At 54.3% G+C, this 18,774-nt stretch overlaps 2 protein-coding genes across 2 annotated transcripts; both read left to right on the top strand.

Moving 5' to 3' along the window:
* The first annotated feature begins 1,798 nt into the window (after nucleotides 1-1,798).
* Nucleotides 1,799-2,209, top strand: LOC142588982 (histone H3-like). The gene has a single exon (XM_075700777.1). The coding sequence runs from the start codon at nucleotides 1,799-1,801 to the stop codon at nucleotides 2,207-2,209; it is 411 nt and encodes a 136-aa protein (XP_075556892.1).
* A 13,556-nt stretch (nucleotides 2,210-15,765) lies between these two features.
* Nucleotides 15,766-16,176, top strand: LOC142588981 (histone H3-like). Its single transcript, XM_075700776.1, has one exon. It carries the CDS (start codon nucleotides 15,766-15,768, stop codon nucleotides 16,174-16,176), a length of 411 nt encoding a protein of 136 aa, XP_075556891.1.
* Nucleotides 16,177-18,774: the final 2,598 nt, after the last annotated feature.

The raw sequence follows: 18,774 nt of genomic DNA, 5'->3' as shown, positions 1-18,774 counted from the left end.
GGTCGTGCGTGTAGCTCGGAGGTGAACTCTAAGTAAGGCATCGGAACACACCCAAGAGAAAACAACGGGTTGTCACGAGAGAACTGCTGCAGCCATGTAAACAAGCTTCTTGTTCCATCTGAGAAAAATGTGTGGTGGTACGGTGACGTCTCTCTTTCTCTCTTTTTTCCCTTCCATAATGCACGAGTACTGGCAGGTTAAGAAGTACAAAGTTTCATATCTCAACAATACAAAGCGGTACCGCGATCGTGTGAATTGCACGCAACTACTCACGGAAGTTCTGTCTAAAAAATTTTATCCCATCGAAAACGCCTGTGATGTCTGTGAAGGTATTGTAAAAGTCATACTCACACATGACTGGTATATCTTATTGAGGCCTATAAATTGTGTTCCCTTTATACACATCGCCTTGTGCAATTAACAGAATTTCCAAATCCGGTGCCATTGCTGTGTGACGGAGCTTTAAAGCGCACAGTTGAACTGTTTGTTCTCTCTTCCATTTCACAGTTTGCCACAATCACTGAGAAAAAAAATAGTAAAGAAAAAAGAGGCAGCGCTCGGCATCAGTTGAAAATCGCGCTGTTGCAGGCGCGGCATTTGAACATTTTCTTTTACTCGCAATTAGGCGCACCAAATTCGGTGAATTAGTTGGCGAGGAAATAGATTTCTCCCGGCGGCTGCCGAGCTGGAGCTTCGCTATAACATGACATTGATGCCGTCGATCCTGTGGCGAAGTTGCGTGCGGGAATGCAATCGAAAAAGCTAGCTGACGAAATGTACGCACTGCATGGAGCAAAGTGTTGCGTTTGATGATTGTTTGTCAAAACATGGTGTCCCTTGCAAGTGCGAAAACTGCGCACCGAATACGTGGCACGGGGAAGCCGCGCTTGGGATCGCGCCTGCAAAGCATTGGTTGATGCTACCTTGACATATTGTTTAAGGACCCTTCATACATATGGAAGTACCGCTTGCCTATCCACAGTTTTGAGGCCCCAATTAGTTGTCCAGGTCTCCTAACGCGCGTTCAACACCTGTCAATATTGTATTCCAAATTCGCTCTTAGAGCGGAAGTGCATCGTTTTCTCTGTAACTCTGAAGTGGTGCTGGTAGTCCATACGTGAGTTTGTCGTTAATCTTGTGAGGCGCATGCGGGCCTCGCGTTCTTCTTTCCGTGGACGGGAAAGTGCGGTACTGGCATGTGTGCACATGCGAGACGGTTTGCTGCCGAGTGCGGCCAAAACACGATGTAGTTGACCCTCGAGAAGGCACCGTGGCCCTCGAGAAGGCACCGTTCGTGAAACGAGCATCAGCATGATCAAAGCAAGGCAGTGGACAAGCAATAATGTAGCCTTAACATGCCACCCATCTGCGTCGCGCGGAGATCGCGATAACAGCTCCGATGGCGTTGGGCGTGGAGCGCTAACCACTGTCGAGATTAGTGGTGTGGTCTCACACTCGGCACTGGCAATTGGCGACGCGCGGCGGTATAAACGAGATTGTGGTGTTGGCTGAAACGAAAGAGAACAGCGCGGCATGCTGTCGTGTTTAAACTCAATTAAACCGCCTGCGAATGTGCTTTCCTTAGCCGCGAACAAGGCGCCCGCGCGAAAACGTGCCTCCTCCAGCATCCTGGCGAACGGCGGCGGCGCGCGCGCTGCACAAGACGGCTGTGCCGGTGCTGGCCAATCGGCGAGTGAGTTGGAGAGGAGAAGAGTAGTGCGGCGAAGCACGACGCGCGCGGCGCAGGGGTCATTTTCACTCCGGCAGTCGACGACTTCGGACGCTCGCTCCGTTCGCTATGGCCAGGACCAAGCAAACCGCCCGTAAGAGCACCGGTGGGAAGGCTCCGCGTAAGCAGCTTGCTACCAAGGCTGCTCGCAAGAGTGCACCTGCCACAGGAGGGGTTAAGAAACCGCATCGCTACAGGCCTGGAACCGTGGCCCTTCGTGAAATTCGCCGCTACCAGAAGTCGACCGAACTTCTCATCCGCAAGCTGCCGTTCCAGCGCTTGGTGAGGGAAATCGCTCAGGATTTCAAGACCGACCTCCGATTCCAGAGTTCGGCTGTGATGGCCCTTCAGGAGGCCAGCGAGGCATACCTGGTCGGTCTCTTCGAAGACAGCAACCTGTGTGCCATCCACGCCAAGCGTGTTACCATCATGCCAAAGGACATCCAGCTGGCCCGGCGCATCCGTGGCGAGAGCGCCTAAGTTCGGCCACTGTCTGCGCCGTAGCCTCGGTCAGGCAAGCAACACAAAACGGTCCTTCTCAGGACCACCTACATGTTTGCTTCGGGCACGGGGGTACGCGAGACCACGTACTCCAACCGTACCCTCTCGGTCTGTCTGTTTTGTTGTTATTTTTTATTATTAATATTTCTGTGTGTGCCTGTGGTGGGCTGCCGGTGCGAGGTGGTGCCTCGTTTGGTATGCATATGGTAAGTATTGCGCGCGTTTGAGCACGAACAAGAAGAGAGAGGGGAAAAAAAATAAACAAAATGCGTGTTCGTTGCAAAACGGTGCGCGCATTCATGCGAAGAAGCCGCGCCCGAAAATGAAATTAATGCGGCCGATGTTGCGTGCAAGCTTTTGTGTATTGGTATGCCATGCATGCGTTTGTTCACGTTCCTCATGCATACCTGCCTGGCTCATAAGTGCATGCTGGTTGCGGATATGGCCCATTTTTTGTTTGTTTGTTTTTAAGGGCCCAATCGCCTATCACATTCCACTACGCGAATCGTACGCTAATTGCAGTGAGGCTCGTCCCTGTGCGCCCCCGGACACCCGGAAGCTCGCTTTCCATTTACATTCGTGCACTGAAATGCCAGCTAGCTAGCAGCAGCGTCAGTTCAAGAGGCACGGTTGCGCTAATTCAAACAGAGGGAAACGGGCGCAGAGAACGGGATTGCCAAGCAAAACCCTGCCGTCACATGCATTTCGGTGGTCCTGACGAGGACCGTTGGGTTGTGCGACGAGCGCGACTGTAGTCCGGCGGCTGGGAGCTCGCTTACGCCTTCTTCTCGGTCTTCTTTGGGAGAAGCACAGCTTGGATGTTGGGCAAGACGCCGCCCTGCGCGATCCTCACGCCAGAGAGCAGCTTGTTCAGCTCCTCGTCGTTGCGTATGGCGAGCTGCAGGTGGCGGGGGATGATCCCGGTCTTCTTGTTGTCACGAGCTGCGTTGCCAGCGAGCTCGAGCACTTCGGCAGCCACGTACTCGAGGACGGCCGCGAGGTAGACGGGAGCGCCCGCTCCGACGCGCTCGGCGTAGTTTCCCCTGCGCAAGAGACGGTGGATACGGCCCACGGGGAACTGGAGACCCGCGCCGCTGGAACGCGTCTTGCTCTTGCCCTTCGCCTTGCCGCCCTTACCACGTCCGGACATGCTGGTGCTGTTGATGCGTAGACTGAGTACCGTTGTCAGATGGGAAGAGGACTTGGCAACCAGGGGCGCCGCGTCCCAGAGCTTTCATGTACTCATCAACCAAGCATCATTCGATACATTGACCCCGGTACTCCCCCTCAACCCGGGCTGACTGGGTGGGGGGACTTGGTTCGGGCCAACGGTCCTTCCCGGACAAGGGGGCTGTTGTGGTGCAGCCCAACTGAGGGACTGCACTCAACACACAAACAGCCATGTCGGTCTTGCAGGGCACAAGCCTGACTGACCCTCGGACTGCCCTGATGCAAAAGAGGTCAAGGCATACAACAATGGAGACCACCAAAGCCGTCCGCGGAGCAGCGCGACCACTTGAGGGTGCACCACCAGCGGTTCCAGCTCTGGGTTCCACTGAGCCAAACAAAACCCCGTAGATCGACTGGCGCACACGGCCGAGTCGTGCGACCTTTCGAGCATGCATCATAACTTAATGGATAGCTTTCCACCTGACTCGTCAAAAATCACGGCAGGACGAGCCCACACTTCGAGAAACTTCTCGCCCAAGCGGTGCCGCTCCCGGGTGAGGTGGAACCAGACCTCCTTCCGTGCTTTCGCAAGCACTTCGTGAAGGGCCGGTGCCCGACCCCCCGAAAATTGCATCGCAGCGTGCCAGCCAAACTTGGTATGAGCACTCGGCGAGGAGAAGCACGAAGTGGTTGATCGCCTGATTGGGCAAAGGGTGCAAAAATCGGACTGTCTCATAAGGAACGCCTGGGAGCCTAAATAGACTAGCAACTCTTTGGAGAAGAGCTCCAGGAAGCAAAGACTGCGTAAAGATACGAACTGAGTCCTCACGAGCGCCACAGAAAGGACACACTCCACGAGCCGGGATGGCTGTGAAGGACCTGTAGCTCAACAGCAGGCACCCTCGCGCCAGGCGGTACACAAAGGTGGCTCGCCTGGCCTCGAGGAAACCGGCTGTAATGAGCTTCCAGTTTGGCCTGTGAATCGACAGGTCGTACATTTGGCAATGTGGGGGGAGTCCTGGGGTGAGGATATCCACTAACTCTTGGAGTGGAGCTTAAACTACGTCGATGCCTGGGTGAACCTTGCAGAGGCTTACCAAAGAGTTGGCAGCCGCCGCATAAATGGTGGACGGGGTACCTGAACGAGGAACACAGTGGGAAAATGTGCTCTGCGAGAACAAGCGGAGTCGGGTGCTAAGAAAGAAGGAAGTTAAGCTTCGAGTTAGGAGCATATCCGAGTTAAGAGCGACCTGGGTCCAACTGACGTGTAGTGCAGTAGCCACGACGCCCAGGTCGGGAATTTCGAGTCCTCCCTTGTCTCTGGGCAACTTGAGCACCTGGCTAGCTACACAACCAGTTGTACCCTTCCAGAGGAAGCGAAACAAGACCCTCTCCAAGATAAGCTTGGTTCGGGTTGGAATAAGAGACACACACGCCACATACGTCAGAAAGGAAAACAGAAGTGAGCGAAGGATTGTCGCTCGAGCAGTCAAAGGGCATGACAACGCGCTGTATTCCTGAACCCTGGCTTCAAGCTTCTCCTTAGCCTGTTGCCAGTTTTCGGGAGAGAGACCATCTGGTTCGAACTGGAAGCCTAGAATCCGCAGCCGCGTTTTCACGGGGAGACCATGAACGGGCTGCGGACTGGAAAGAGTGGAGTTCAAGTACATTGCTGCACTTTTCGACCTATTCAACCTTGCACCGCTCGCCCCGCAGTAACTGTCCATGACCTCCAGGACGTCGCAAGCTGATGCTTCGTCTGGGACGACAATGGACAAGTCGTCTGCATAGGCAAAGAGTGCAACCGGGGGGGAACCTGGTGGAAGTAAGAACCTGCCAATTCTGCTGTCACAAGACAACCTCTGCAGAAGCGGTTCAAAAGCGAGTACGTAGAGGGCAGGTGAGAGCGGGTCCCCCTGTCGCACACCACGTCCCACAATGAACGGCTCCGAGAGGCGGTCTCGTATGAGAACAGCAGAAGTCGGTCGAGAATACAAAGCTTGGATCATCTGTCTAAAACCCACACTAAAACCAGCCTCTTACAAAACACGGAAAAAGTACCTATGGCTAATGATATCGAAAGCCTTCTCCTGATCGAAGGAGCAAAGAATACCTGGAAGTTTCCTGGTATTTGCCTACAGGAGAAGGTCCCTTAGTGCTATACCGTGAAGCTGAGTAGAGCGCCCCTGGACACAACATGCCTGGTATTCACCCAAAACAGTGCTGAGCACTGGTGTGAGTCGCATACACAGGCACTTTGCTATGAGCTTATAATCGCAGTTCGGAAGTGTGATTGGACGCCATGCTCTCAGATCGGAGCTCCTCGACTCGTCTTTACAAAGGAGAGTGATTAACCCCTCTCGTTGAGACGCTGACAAAGTCCCTTCACTGAGTAGCCGGTTCACCAGTGATGTGAATGGCTTCCCTAACAGTGTCCAAAATTTAACATAAAATTCGACTGTCAGACCATCGGATCCCGGACTGCGATTACGCTTCATAGACTTCAATGCCAAAAAAAGCTCGTCCTCATCTATGGCTGAGTCGCACACTTGCGGCGGCTCAGCTGGCGAAGCAAAAGGAAATGCAGTTGGAGTGGCAGCTGGTTCGGCATACAAGATCATGTAAAACTGCCTCGCCATTGCAAGAACTCCATCTGGTGAATCGACTATGCTACCATCGCTTGGATCTATTAGGGAGGAAAGAGTTGTGCTCTTCCTTGAGAGATGTTTACGTAGGACGTTTCTGCTGCACCACGCTTCCATTTCCCACAGCTCTGCTCGGGTTGTGGCCCTCAAGCCATCCCAGCGTCGCTGCAGGAGAATCCGAAGTTCCTTTCGGAGTGAGGCCAGCGCCGAAGCAACTCCAGGACCGCCGGACAGTGGCCTCGAGAGCAGGAGGATCGCGTCGGAGACGATTTTAATCTCCTCACGCTCCTCGCGCGCTCGACGCTTGCCCCAAGACCTGAAGCACTCACGCACTCTGACCTTCACGTCATCCCATTCTGTACCACTTAGATTCGCTCTATTGTGCAGCGATCGAAAAAGAATGGACGATACCTCTGCGGTTGCCTGCCTGTCTTTTAGAAGACGTGGATTCAGACGCCACGGTCTCTTCCCTTGCGGGATTATGCTAGAATGGGCGAACCGCAGAATTTGGAAGCTGTGGTCGCTAAGAGCAGAAGGAGTTAACCAAGAAAAATGCATACTGCATAATGCATAAGAAGAATTCCTCTTCCTGTCCAAGTCATTCCTGACTGACCAGGGCGAAGCACACGCCAAGCATCGACAAGTCCCAGCCCGTCGACGAGCTCTCGTAGTACAACATTTGCACGCCTATCTTTCTGGTTTGGAGTCCCTCTATGCGGGATGCGATCAACCTGTTCTAACACACAGTTGAAGTCGCCTACAAGGATTAGCCGAGAGGGACCTACCAAGTAGGGTTCTAATGTAGCGAAAAACTCTCTCTGATCTTTAGACCGGGCTGTAGCATAAACATTAACAATTCGAATGCCACAATCAAGGTCCACCGACAAGACGCGGCCCTCGGAATCCCTGGCATGGCGAATAACAAGGCAGTCGAAATTCGGCATCAAAACGATGGCCGTACCTCGACTGCCCGTCGCGCCATAACTCCAGAAAGACCGAGTGCGAAAAATCCGGTCGAAGTGGCTGATCTGGCCTAGCCTATGAATATAAGTTTCCTGAAGCACAAGAATATCTACCTTTTTGTATTTAGCCAAATTAATAACCTCTAACTGCTTAGAAGCACGCGACAAACCACGACAGTTAAAGGTAGCTATGGTGAGAGAAGAAGCCATTTTAAGGGAGAAAGATTAGCTAAGAGCTAGTAGAAACAAAGGAAGACAAAAAGAGCTAGGAAAATAAATAAAGAGCAGGCTAGTATTAGGTAATACTTGCCGCTAGTGACAAATAAGCAAAGACTACTTATGAGAGGGTCTCCAAAGTGGGGGACCCCTCATCAGTAGACTCATAGGTTCTGTCTGAGAGCAACGAGCATTCGCAACGTCCCCATCCGCAATTGGGACAAGGAGGAGAACCCTCCGCGTCCGATGGGACCTCAGTATCAGAATCGGACGTTTCAACAGCACTGCGCTTAAATTCTGGAGGGCCAGTCTGGATGAGCCAGCGCGGTGTGCGCGCCGGCTCTTACGCTTATGGTTCGACCGACGAGCAGTGTCAGCGGTTCGGACGCGCCAGAGATAGCGACCGGCGTAGCGAGAGGCGTACCCGCCACGGAGGCGACAGCGACCGCCGCTTCAGCCTCCTCGCTCGCTGCCCCCTCGCACGTTGCCGTGACGGAAGGGGGAACGACCTCGGTAGCGTCCACGGAATCGCTGCCGCGCTCGGCGGCATCGACCACGCTCAAGGAGCCCTGGCTCTCTCCTTCCTCTAAGGCAGCAACCGTATCAGCTACCGGCGAAGTAACCGCTTCCACGACGGCAGGTTTCTGCTGTTCTGGCCTCGCGGTCACTGACGAGTAGGTGCGGACACTACACGCCGAAACCGCATGGTCGCCGCCGCAACGTACGCACGCCGCGTCGCAGGACGCGTGGCCAAACTGCCTGCAGCGTGCGTACTGAGGCGTGTCGCACGCGGCGGCGTGGTGTCCTGCCATGTTACACCTACGGCACAATCTGACTACACCCTCGTACTCACACTGAACGACACGCTCACCTACACGAAGAAGGTTAGGAACGGGCCGCGCCATCTCTATCCGAATGCGCCGGTTTCCGGTGCCAACGGCAGGGAAACCGGGCACGCATTCTTCGGAGATCCCGTGAACCTTTCCGAAGACCTCTAGCTCGGAGACGAGAGCCTGGTCCGGAAGATCCGCGGGGTAGCCAAACATCCTAACCAACTTCACACGCACACCTCTATACTCAAAACGAACTTCCACATCCCGAACCTTCAAAGCGGGATCAGCTGAGAAGCGATCAACCGCGGCCTTATTCTTAAACGTTATCTCAAACCGTCCTACACCAAAGTCCTGCACTGCCTTAAGGTCGTTCAAGGAAAAGCGCTTTACGAGCGCCTTGCAAACATCTACATTGGACGCGCCTTTCGGAACTCGCCCGAAAAACGTAAGCGGCCGAAGCCGCGAAGGGGCCACCATCGCGGTAAAAACCACGTGGCGCCCGCGCCTAGCCGAAGTTTAAGCTAACACTACACAAGGTAGGAAGCTAGAAACCCTCAGCTAAACACTGGAAAAAACCAAGGACAAAAAAGAGCCACCGGAACACCTCACCGAATCGAAGACAGCAGGTTGGAGTCTAGAAGAATCCACACCGTAATCCTATCCAACCATCCGAGAGGGGCCCACGTGGAGGGGATCGATAGCACCGAAGCTCGAACGCACAAATCACGCCACCACAGCACCTATCCACAGCACCTGGGGAGGCATCGCAGTGTTGCTGTCAGACTGAGTAACAACGACTTGCACAGTGGCGATCTGTGAGCGATTTGAGCCGTGCTCGTAGCGCCGTCGCCGCTCTCGCCGCCGCCGGTCCCAAAGGAAAGCGCGAGGAAAAGGGAGAGAAGCCGCGCGGACCAATGGCGAGCGCGGCTTTGCGAGGTCGCGTGAACACCACCCTCCCGCGATAAAAACGCGGCGCGCGCGACCGGTCGCGCGTATTCCGATCTCGTTTGCTCGGCTACTGACATGCCTCCCCAGCCCAGCGGTAAGGCCGTGAAGAAGGCCGGCAAGGCGCAGAAGAACGTGCGCGCCACCGACAAGAAGAAGAAGAAGCGCCGCAGGAAGGAGAGCTTCTCCATGTATATCTACAAGGTGCTGAAGCAAGTGCACCCGGACACTGGAGTCTCCAGCAAGGCCATGTCTATCATGAACAGCTTCGTGAACGACATCTTCGAGCGTATCGCCGCGCAGTCGTCCCGTCTGGCTCACTACAACAAGCGCTCGACCATCGCGAGCCGGGAGATCCAGACTGCCGTGCATCTGCTGTTGCCCGGAGAGCTGGCCAAACACGCCGTGTCCGAGGGCACCAAAGCCGTCACCAAGTACACCAGCTCCAAGTAGGCGACCGAGCGCTCGTCCGCGCAGCCAATACCCAACGGCTCTTCTCAGAGCCACCCAAAGTGTCTGCATTGGCATTGGGATGTAGTGAGAATCTCGACAATTCCGTCCGTTCCCTCTGTTCGACGCTTCCTCGTTTACACGCACCCGGCGCGCGCTGTCGTATTCTCATTGCGACAGCGCGTGTGCTGAAAGTTTTGTATCAGAAACGCACACAACGGCATGCGCGCAGCACAACAACACACACAAAAAGGGACTATCGGCCCGTGAGAGTCCCTTTTATATGATATATGCACTTTTATTATAGATATATGCACTGCATATATCTCTCAGCTCGTGAAATCCTAATCGACGCCTTGGACTCCCCATAGCCCGTCCTGAGGACTTTCTCGTTTCCTAGGGGTTTTGCGGTTTTACTCAAAGGAGCCTTCCCAGCTCATTGAGTTCTTTGAGTCGTCGAACCTCACCAAGCTGCCATAGGCCCCGTTTCACGCTTCTCTCTCTCTCTTTTTTTTTCTTCACGGCCTTCCGCTCGTCCTCTTTATTCTTTGTTTCTCTTGGCTCCTTTATTCTCCTTACCCTCCCCCGTGTAGTACTGTTGAGGTGACCTCCTAAGCGAGAGACAGCTACGGTACTGCACTCTTCTTTTACCATCTCAACGGCACTTACTACTACTTCTTGTTTTCAAACACGCGGCGTGCGCGGTCGGACAGCGCGTGTGCTATAACTTTTGTAGCAGAACCGCACGGAACGCCACGGGGCTCAGCACAACAACACACACAAAGCAAGTATGGGGCGCGTGAGGCGACTCTGCGCGAGCGGCCACGTTCGCCTGCATGCACTAATTACCACGGCGCGTGTTTCACACACCGAGGATGATGAGGCGGTCGTTGCTGCACATTTACTTAATTCTGATGTAGCGCAACTTTTAAAAGCAGGCAGCCCTCATCCCTCCTTTTTTTCTTTTTACCGTTTTGTTTCTTCTTGTCGTTCGACGCGCATTTGCGGGCCCTGAGGTGTGCCTCTATGGCTGCCAGAACTAATGCCATCGGTCGCTGCGTCTACTAGAATGCCCTCTCGGCGGCCGCCCGCACGTATGCAGCAGTGCTCCGGACTGAAATTCAGAGCCGCATTGCTGTAGCGGTGGCTGGCGAGCGGAAATGGGTGCGCACGTTCACGAAGCAGCACTGCCTAAGGGGAAATTTTACACTGTTATTACAAATGTAGCAGTAGTAAGTGACTTTGAAGTGGGAAAAGAAGAGATGCGCGCGCTCTCCGCATACTGCATAGCTAGCGGTTCCGCGCGCGCCCTGCGTAGCTGCCTTCGTACGGGCGATGGGAGAGGGGGGAGTGAGGAGCGGCGCAAACAGTTCCCTCGCTCTCTTCCGTCCCCTAGAATGCTGAATTGGGCTCGCGCGCGCGTCTTAGGCTGATTTCGCTGACGTTATCTACGAGGCTACGTAAGCTATCGCGACGAAATTTGACGGTCGTGTAGGCACCAGTCAGCGGTGCCGGCGTGCGAAATTTGAAACGCCTGAGGCGAACAGAGCATGAACGCGCCCTGTTTCGCGACTAGTGATCAAGTGAAGGATGTTGGCGTGGCGGAATTTGAAGCTGTGCGCACGGTGTGCTTTGCGGCAATGACCAGGGTGCACTTGAAAGCGTAGCCGAGCTACCGGTGAATAGAACGAGTAATCATAATTATGAGAAGACAATAAACTTGTTCCTGGGGCGCGAAACGAGCAGTGGGTGCGTGCAACATAGCACAATAACATTGTTGACACGTTTGTTTTTCTCTTGGCGAGTTGAGCAAAAGAAGGAGGGAGGCGGGTTGAACATCAGCCTACGTTGCAGTCAGAAATGCCAAAAAGAAACAACATAAGAAAAAAAAGTGAACTCCGCGATTGTGTTGCGAAGCCACACGTCGTGAACTCAGTGCGTGGCCTAAGCAGGGCTCAGTGCTGCCACCCGCGACTCACTCGCGAAGAGAGGCCGCGCTGCCCGTGAGCCAATCGGCGCGCGTTTCACCTCCTCGCCCTTCGGCGCGGCTTCCTCGCTCAGTCGCGGCGCAAGGACGCGGCATTCGCTTTCCTGACTCGCTTCGAAGCAGCAGCAACAGCCGAGATGTCTGGACGTGGCAAGGGCGGCAAGGGGCTCGGCAAGGGTGGCGCGAAGCGTCATCGTAAGGTGTTGCGTGACAACATCCAAGGCATCACCAAGCCAGCCATCCGTCGCCTCGCTCGCCGTGGTGGTGTCAAGCGTATCTCTGGCCTGATCTATGAGGAGACACGCGGTGTGCTCAAGGTGTTCCTCGAGAACGTGATCCGGGACGCCGTCACCTACACTGAGCACGCCAAGCGCAAGACCGTGACAGCCATGGACGTGGTGTATGCCCTCAAGCGTCAGGGCCGCACCCTCGACGGTTTCGGAGGCTAAGCAGCACGCGTGCGCGGCGTCGTCTGCAAGCAGCGCATCAGCTCCTCTGAAGAACCCAACAGCCCTCTTCAGGGCTACCCACTTGGTGCTTCGGCAGTGATGCGCAGGATTTGCGATCTCCTGCTCCGTTGACCCTCTTTTGCATGCCATTATCTCGCGTTCGGCCGTACGAGACACGCGCGGTAAACTTTGGTCAGGTGAGCGAGCGCAACCGCATGTATTCACAAGGTGTGGTAGCATTGTTTTTCGCCCTCGCATAGCGAGCTTTGCTCGATTGCATTTGCGCTCGCCACTGTGTGTTGTGTTGCTCCCATTTCACCCGCCCTCAGTCTGTCCGAGTTGCGACGTCGCGGTCGTTCGTGCAGCTCAGTTGTCGCCTTTGGTTGGACCCTGATTGAGGCAACCAGAGTGGACTGATGATTAAAAGACAGAGGTAATCGTAAGCTCGTCGATGCGCATTTTTGTCGCTTTGAAATGGCTCGCTTCTTCTACTCCCTTAGAGAAGAGTATGAGCCGGGCAGTAGCACTCGGTTACATACATACGCCGAGCGTGACGGTCAGCGGGCGCATTTAAGTTAAGTAAGTTTTATATGTTAAGCCCCATATTTCACAACAATAGCTCCTGTGGGTACGCAGTGAAGCAAAGCGCGAGGAAAATATTGCCGGGCACGGGCCAGTGTGTAACAGCTGAAAGTGAGTTTTCTACAGACGGCGGTTATTTGTTCTTTCCAGTGCAAGCGTTAAATGATTGAGCCTACGCGCGACGCTGTGTCTGAGCGGCATTCGCATGGCTTCGTTGGTTTGCGTGCGTCGGAGAAACAATAACGAGCCAGCCCTCTTGCCCTACGAGCTGGGCGGCCGTAAACTACCACCGTGCGATTCACAATTGTGTAACTTTTGAGCGACGCAAATGAATGCAAAGGTGAGATTAGCTAGGTAGCTGTCGCTAGAACCGGGCTCACTGCGTTGTATTCAAATGGACGAGGGTGCGCGCGGTAGACACCGAGGCGCGTGCTGTTTTCATACTTGTGTACAGGGTTACAGTGGCATTTCTTGTCAGCGCGCTATAGGTGATAAGCAGTTGGTTCGAGGCCAACGTGGCTCTTCTTGCAAGACAATGCACCGCTGAGTTGCCCAAAACAAGAGGAAAATAAAATAAAGGAGCAGAACGGTGAAGTGTGCTTACTGAAACAGAAATATGCTTGCACAGTGCAGACTCACTTTCTCTCGTTATTTCTGTACGACTGGCCCTTTCGTCATGCGTGCGTGTAGGCGATGCTGGGCGACCCTTGTTCGCGCCATATACTTAGATCGGTAAGGAAGCGGGTGCTGGACACGCGCTGTATTTAAAGAAAACAAACTTTTTCGAGCAATGTATTTGTGTATGCCACACGCCGCGAGAACGGGGGAAAAAGAGAGAGAGGGACGAGCGGCCGCCCGATGGGCGATTTGAGCGGTGCATCACGTATTTGTCGAACTCTTCGCCGCCAGAGGGAGCCACCTGTCCTACATGTGAACATTTCTCCTTGTGGCAGCTTATGTCCGGCGTATTACGCGCTGTGAGGCGGTTGCGTAATGCCATGGCATGGACGCGCCAAAGTGCACAAGACTACCTCCTGACGCTGCATCCCTGGAACATCGTGAATGTGCAAGCTGCTGTAGAGAAAAATTCCGAATTCGAACCGGCTCCCTCACTCATGGCACATATATTGGCACGCCAAGCCAAGGTAAAGGAAGCTGACACACGCCGGCCGTCGTCATTGCACGGATTTCGCATTCGTGTTGCGTTTAATGAAAGCCAAGCTCGCGCCTATTGTTTTACATTCGTCCCACGAAGCCACCGGGAACTGCGCCTATGGCCTTGATGTATATAGCAAAGTGAGGTGATGGCTAAACAGGTAAACAAATGGGGAAGGAACAGTCAGAGAAAATGTACGGGCCTCTTGCTTTGAAGAAACGCGGAAATTTTGGTTATTTCTTTTCTGTCTATGTAATGATTACTGCTACGAAGTCACTGGCATGCGCGTGCAAAGGGAATAGCCGAGGACGAAGCAAGGCGTACACAGTGCGCAATGAGGTCATACCGGTCGTGCGTGTAGCTCGGAGGTGAACTCTAAGTAAGGCGTCGGAACACACCCAAGAGAAAACAACGGGTTGTCACGAGAGAACTACTGCAGCCATGTAAACAAGCTTCTTGTTCCATCTGAGAAAAATGTGTGGTGGTGCGGTGACGTCTCTCTTTCTCTCTTTTTTTCCCTTCCATAATGCACGAGTACTGGCAGGTTAAGAAGTACAAAGTTTCATATCTCAACAATACAAAGCGGTACCGCGATCGTGTGAATTGCACGCAACTACTCACGGAAGTTCTGTCTAAAAAATTTTATCCCATCGAAAACGCCTGTGATGTCTGTGAAGTTATTGTAAAAGTCATACTCACACATGACTGGTATATCTTATCGAGGCGTATAAATTGTGTTCCCTTTATACATATCGCCTTGTGCAATTAACAGAATTTCCAAATCCGGTGCCATTGCTGTGTGACAGAGCTTTAAAGCGCACAGTTGAACTGTTTGTTCTCTCTTCCATTTCACAGTTTGCCACAATCACTGAGAAAAAAATAGTAAAGAAAAAAGAGGCAGCGCTCGGCATCAGTTGAAAATCGTGCTGTTGCAGGCGCGGCATTTGAACATTTTCTTTTACTCGTAATTAGCGCACCAAATTCGGTGAATTAGTTGGCGAGGAAATAGATTTCTCCCGGCGGCTGCCGAGCTGGAGCTTCGCTATAACATGACATCGATGCCGTCGATCCTGTGGCGAAGTTGCGCGCGGGAATGCAATCGAAAAAGCTAGCTGACGAAATGTACGCACTGTATGGAGCAAAGTGTTGCGTTTGATGATTGTTTGTCAAAACATGGTGTCCCTTGCAAGTGCGAAAACTGCGCACCGAATACGTGGCACGGGGAAGCCGCGCTTGGGATCGCGCCTGCGAAGCATTGGTTGATGCTACCTTGACATATTGTTTAAGGACCCTTCATACATATGGAAGTACCGCTTGCCTATCCACAGTTTTGAGGCCCCAATTAGTTATCCAGGTCTCCTAACGCGCGTTCAACACCTGTCAATATTGTATTCCAAATTCGCTCTTAGAGCGGAAGTGCATCGTTTTCTCTGCAACTCTGAAGTGGTGCTGGTAGTCCATACGTGAGTTTGTCGTTAATCTTGTGAGGCGCATGCGGGCCTCGCGTTCTTCTGTGCGTGGACGGGAAAGTGCGGTACTGGCATGTGTGCACATGCGAGACGGTTTGCTGCCGAGTGCGGCCAAAACACGATGTAGTTGCCCCTCGAGAAGGCACCGTGGCGCGCACTTGTAGTTCGTGAAACGAGCATCAGCATGATCAAAGCAAGGCAGTGGACAAGCAATAATGTAGCCTTAACATGCCACCCATCTGCGTCGCGCGGAGATCGCGATAACAGCCCCGATGGCGTTGGGCGTGGAGCGCTAACCACTGTCGAGATTAGTGGTGTGGTCTCACACTCGGCACTGGCAATTGGCGACGCGCGGCGGTATAAACGAGATTGTGGTGTTGGCTGAAACGAAAGAGAACAGCGCGGCATGCTGTCGTGTTTAAACTCAATTAAACCGCCTGCGAATGTGCTTTCCTTAGCCGCGAACAAGGCGCCCGCGCGTAAACGTGCCTCCTCCAGCATCCTGGCGAACGGCGGCGGCGCGCGCACCGCCCGAGACGGCTGTGCCGGCGCTGGCCAATCGGCGGGTGAGTTGGAGAGGAGAAGAGTAGTGCGGCGAAGCACGACGCGCGCGGCGCAGGGGTCATTTTCACTCCGGCAGTCGACGACTTCGGACGCTCGCTCCGTTCGCTATGGCCAGGACCAAGCAAACCGCCCGTAAGAGCACCGGTGGGAAGGCTCCGCGTAAGCAGCTTGCTACCAAGGCTGCTCGCAAGAGTGCACCTGCCACAGGAGGGGTTAAGAAACCGAATCGCTACAGGCCTGGAACCGTGGCCCTTCGTGAAATTCGCCGCTACCAGAAGTCGACCGAACTTCTCATCCGCAAGCTGCTGTTCCAGCGCTTGGTGAGGGAAATCGCTCAGGATTTCAAGACCGACCTCCGATTCCAGAGTTCGGCTGTGATGGCCCTTCAGGAGGCCAGCGAGGCATACCTGGTCGGTCTCTTCGAAGACAGCAACCTGTGTGCCATCCACGCCAAGCGTGTTACCATCATGCCAAAGGACATCCAGCTGGCCCGGCCTATCCGTGGCGAGAGCGCCTAAGTTCGGCCGCTGTCTGCGCCGCAGCCTCGGTCAGGCAAGCAACACAAAACGGTCCTTCTCAGGACCACCTACATGTTTGCTTCGGGCACGGGAGCACGCGAGACCACGTACTCCAACCGTACCCTCTCGGTCTGTCTGTTTTGTTGTTATTTTTTATTATTAATATTTTTTTGTGTGTGCCTGTGGTGGGCTGCCGGTGCGAGGTGGTGCCTAGTTTGGTATGCATATGGTAAGTATTGCGCGCGTTCGAGCACGAACAAGAAGAGAGAGGGGAAAAAAATAAACAAAATGCGTGTTCGTTGCAAAACGGTGCGCGCATTCATGCGAAGAAGCCGCGCCCGAAAACGAAATTAATGCGGCCGATGTTGCGTGCAAGCTTTTGTGTATTGGTATGCCATGCATGCGTTTGTTCACGTTCCTCATGCATACCTGCCTGGCTCATAAGTGCATGCTGGTTGCGGATATGGCCCATTTTTTGTTTGTTTGTTTTTAAGGGCCCAATCGCCTATCAAATTCCACTACGCGAATCGTACGCTAATTGCAGTGAGGCTCGTCCCTGTGCGCCCCCGGACACCCGGAAGCTCGCTTTCCATTTACATTCGTGCACTGAAATGCCAGCTAGCTAGCAGCAGCGTCAGTTCAAGAGGCACGGTTGCACTAATTCAAACAGAGGGAAACGGGCGCAGAGAACGGGATTGCCAAGCAAAACCCTGCCGTCACAAGCATTTCGGTGGTCCTGACGAGGACCGTTGGGTTGTGCGACGAGCGCGACTGTAGTCCGGCGGCTGGGAGCTCGCTTACGCCTTCTTCTCGGTCTTCTTTGGGAGAAGCACAGCTTGCATGTTGGGCAAGACGCCGCCCTGCGCGATCCTCCCGCCAGAGAGCAGCTTGTTCAGCTCCTCGTCGTTGCGGATGGCGAGCTGCAGGTGGCGGGGGATGATCCTGGTCTTCTTGTTGTCACGAGCTGCGTTGCCAGCGCGCTCGAGCACTTCAGCAGCAAGGTACTCGAGGACGGCCGCGAGGTAGACGGGAGCGCCCGCTCCGACGCGCTCGGCGTAGTTTCCCCTGCGCAAGAGACGGTGGATACGGCCCACGGGGAACTGGAGACCCGCGCGGTTGGAACGCGTCTTGCTCTTGCCCTTCGCCTTGCCGCCTTTGCCACGTCCGGACATGCTGGTGCTGTTGACGCGTAGACTGAGTACCGTTGTCAGATGGGAAGAGGACTTGGCAACCAGGGGCGCCGCGTCCCAGAGCTTTCATGTACTCATCAACCCAGCATCATTCGATACATTGACCCCGGTACTCCCCCACAACCCGGGCTGGCTGGGTGGGGGGACTTGGTTCGGGCCAACGGTCCTTCCCGGACAAGGGGGCTGTTGTGGTGCAGCCCAACTGAGGGACAGCACTCAACACACAAACAGCCATGTCGGTCTTGCAGGGCACAAGCCTGACTGACCCTCGGACTGCCCTGATGCAAAAGAGGTCAAGGCATACAACCATGGAGACCACCAAAGCCGTCCGCGGAGCAACGCGACCACTTGAGGGTGCACCACCACCGGTTCCAGCTCTGGGTTCCACTGAGCCAAACAAAACCCCATAGATCGACTGGCGTACACGGCCGAGTCGTGCGACCTTTGGAGCATGCATCATAACTTAATGGATAGCTTTCCGCCTGACTCGTCAAAAATCACGGCAGGACGAGCCCACACTTCGAGAAACTTCTCGCCCAAGCGGTGCCGCTCCCGGGCGAGGTGGAACCAGACCTCCTTCCGTGCTTTCGCAAGCACTTCGTGAAGGGCCGGTGCCCGACCCCCCGAAAATTGCATCGCAGCGTGCCAGCCAAACTTGGTATGAGCACTCGGCGAGGAGAAGCACGAACTGGTTGATCGTCTGATTGGGCAAAGGGTGCAAAAATCGGACTGTCTCATAAGGAACGCCTGGGAGCCTAAATAGACTAGCAACTCTTTGGAGAAGAGCTGCTGGAAGCAAACACTGCGTAAAGATATGAACTGAGTCCTCACGAGCGCCACAGAAAGGACACACTCCACGAGCCGGGATGGCTGTGAAGGGCCTGTAGCTCAACGGCAGGCACCCTCGCGCCAGGCGGTACACAAAGGTGGCTCGCCTGGCGTCGAGGAAACCGGCTGTAATGAGCTTCCAGTTTGGCCTGTGAATCGACAGGTCGTACCTTTGGTAATGTGGGGGGAGTCCTGGGGTGAGGATATCCACTAACTCTTGGAGTGGAGCTGAAACTACGTCGATGCCTAGGTGAACCTTGCAGAGGCTTACCAAAGAGTTGGCAGCCGCCGCATAAATGGTGGACGGGATACCTGAACGAGGAACACAGTGGGAAAATGTGCTCTGCGAGAACAAGCGGAGTCGGGTGCTAAGAAAGAAGGAAGTTAAGCTTCGAGTTAGGAGCATATCCGAGTTAAGAGCGACCTGGGTCCAACTGACGTGTAGTGCAGTAGCCACGATGCCCAGGTCGGGAATTCCGAGTCCTCCCTTGTCCCTGGGCAACTTGAGCACCCACCTAGCTACACAACCAGTTGTACCCTTCCAGAGGAAGCGAAGCAAGACCCTCTCCAAGATAAGCTT

The sequence above is a fragment of the Dermacentor variabilis genome, chromosome 7, assembly GCF_050947875.1.
Source record: "Dermacentor variabilis isolate Ectoservices chromosome 7, ASM5094787v1, whole genome shotgun sequence".
Classification (NCBI taxonomy): domain Eukaryota; kingdom Metazoa; phylum Arthropoda; class Arachnida; order Ixodida; family Ixodidae; genus Dermacentor; species Dermacentor variabilis.
The sequence above is the reverse complement of the archived record's forward strand: the minus strand, read 5'-3'. Positions and strand labels throughout refer to the sequence as shown.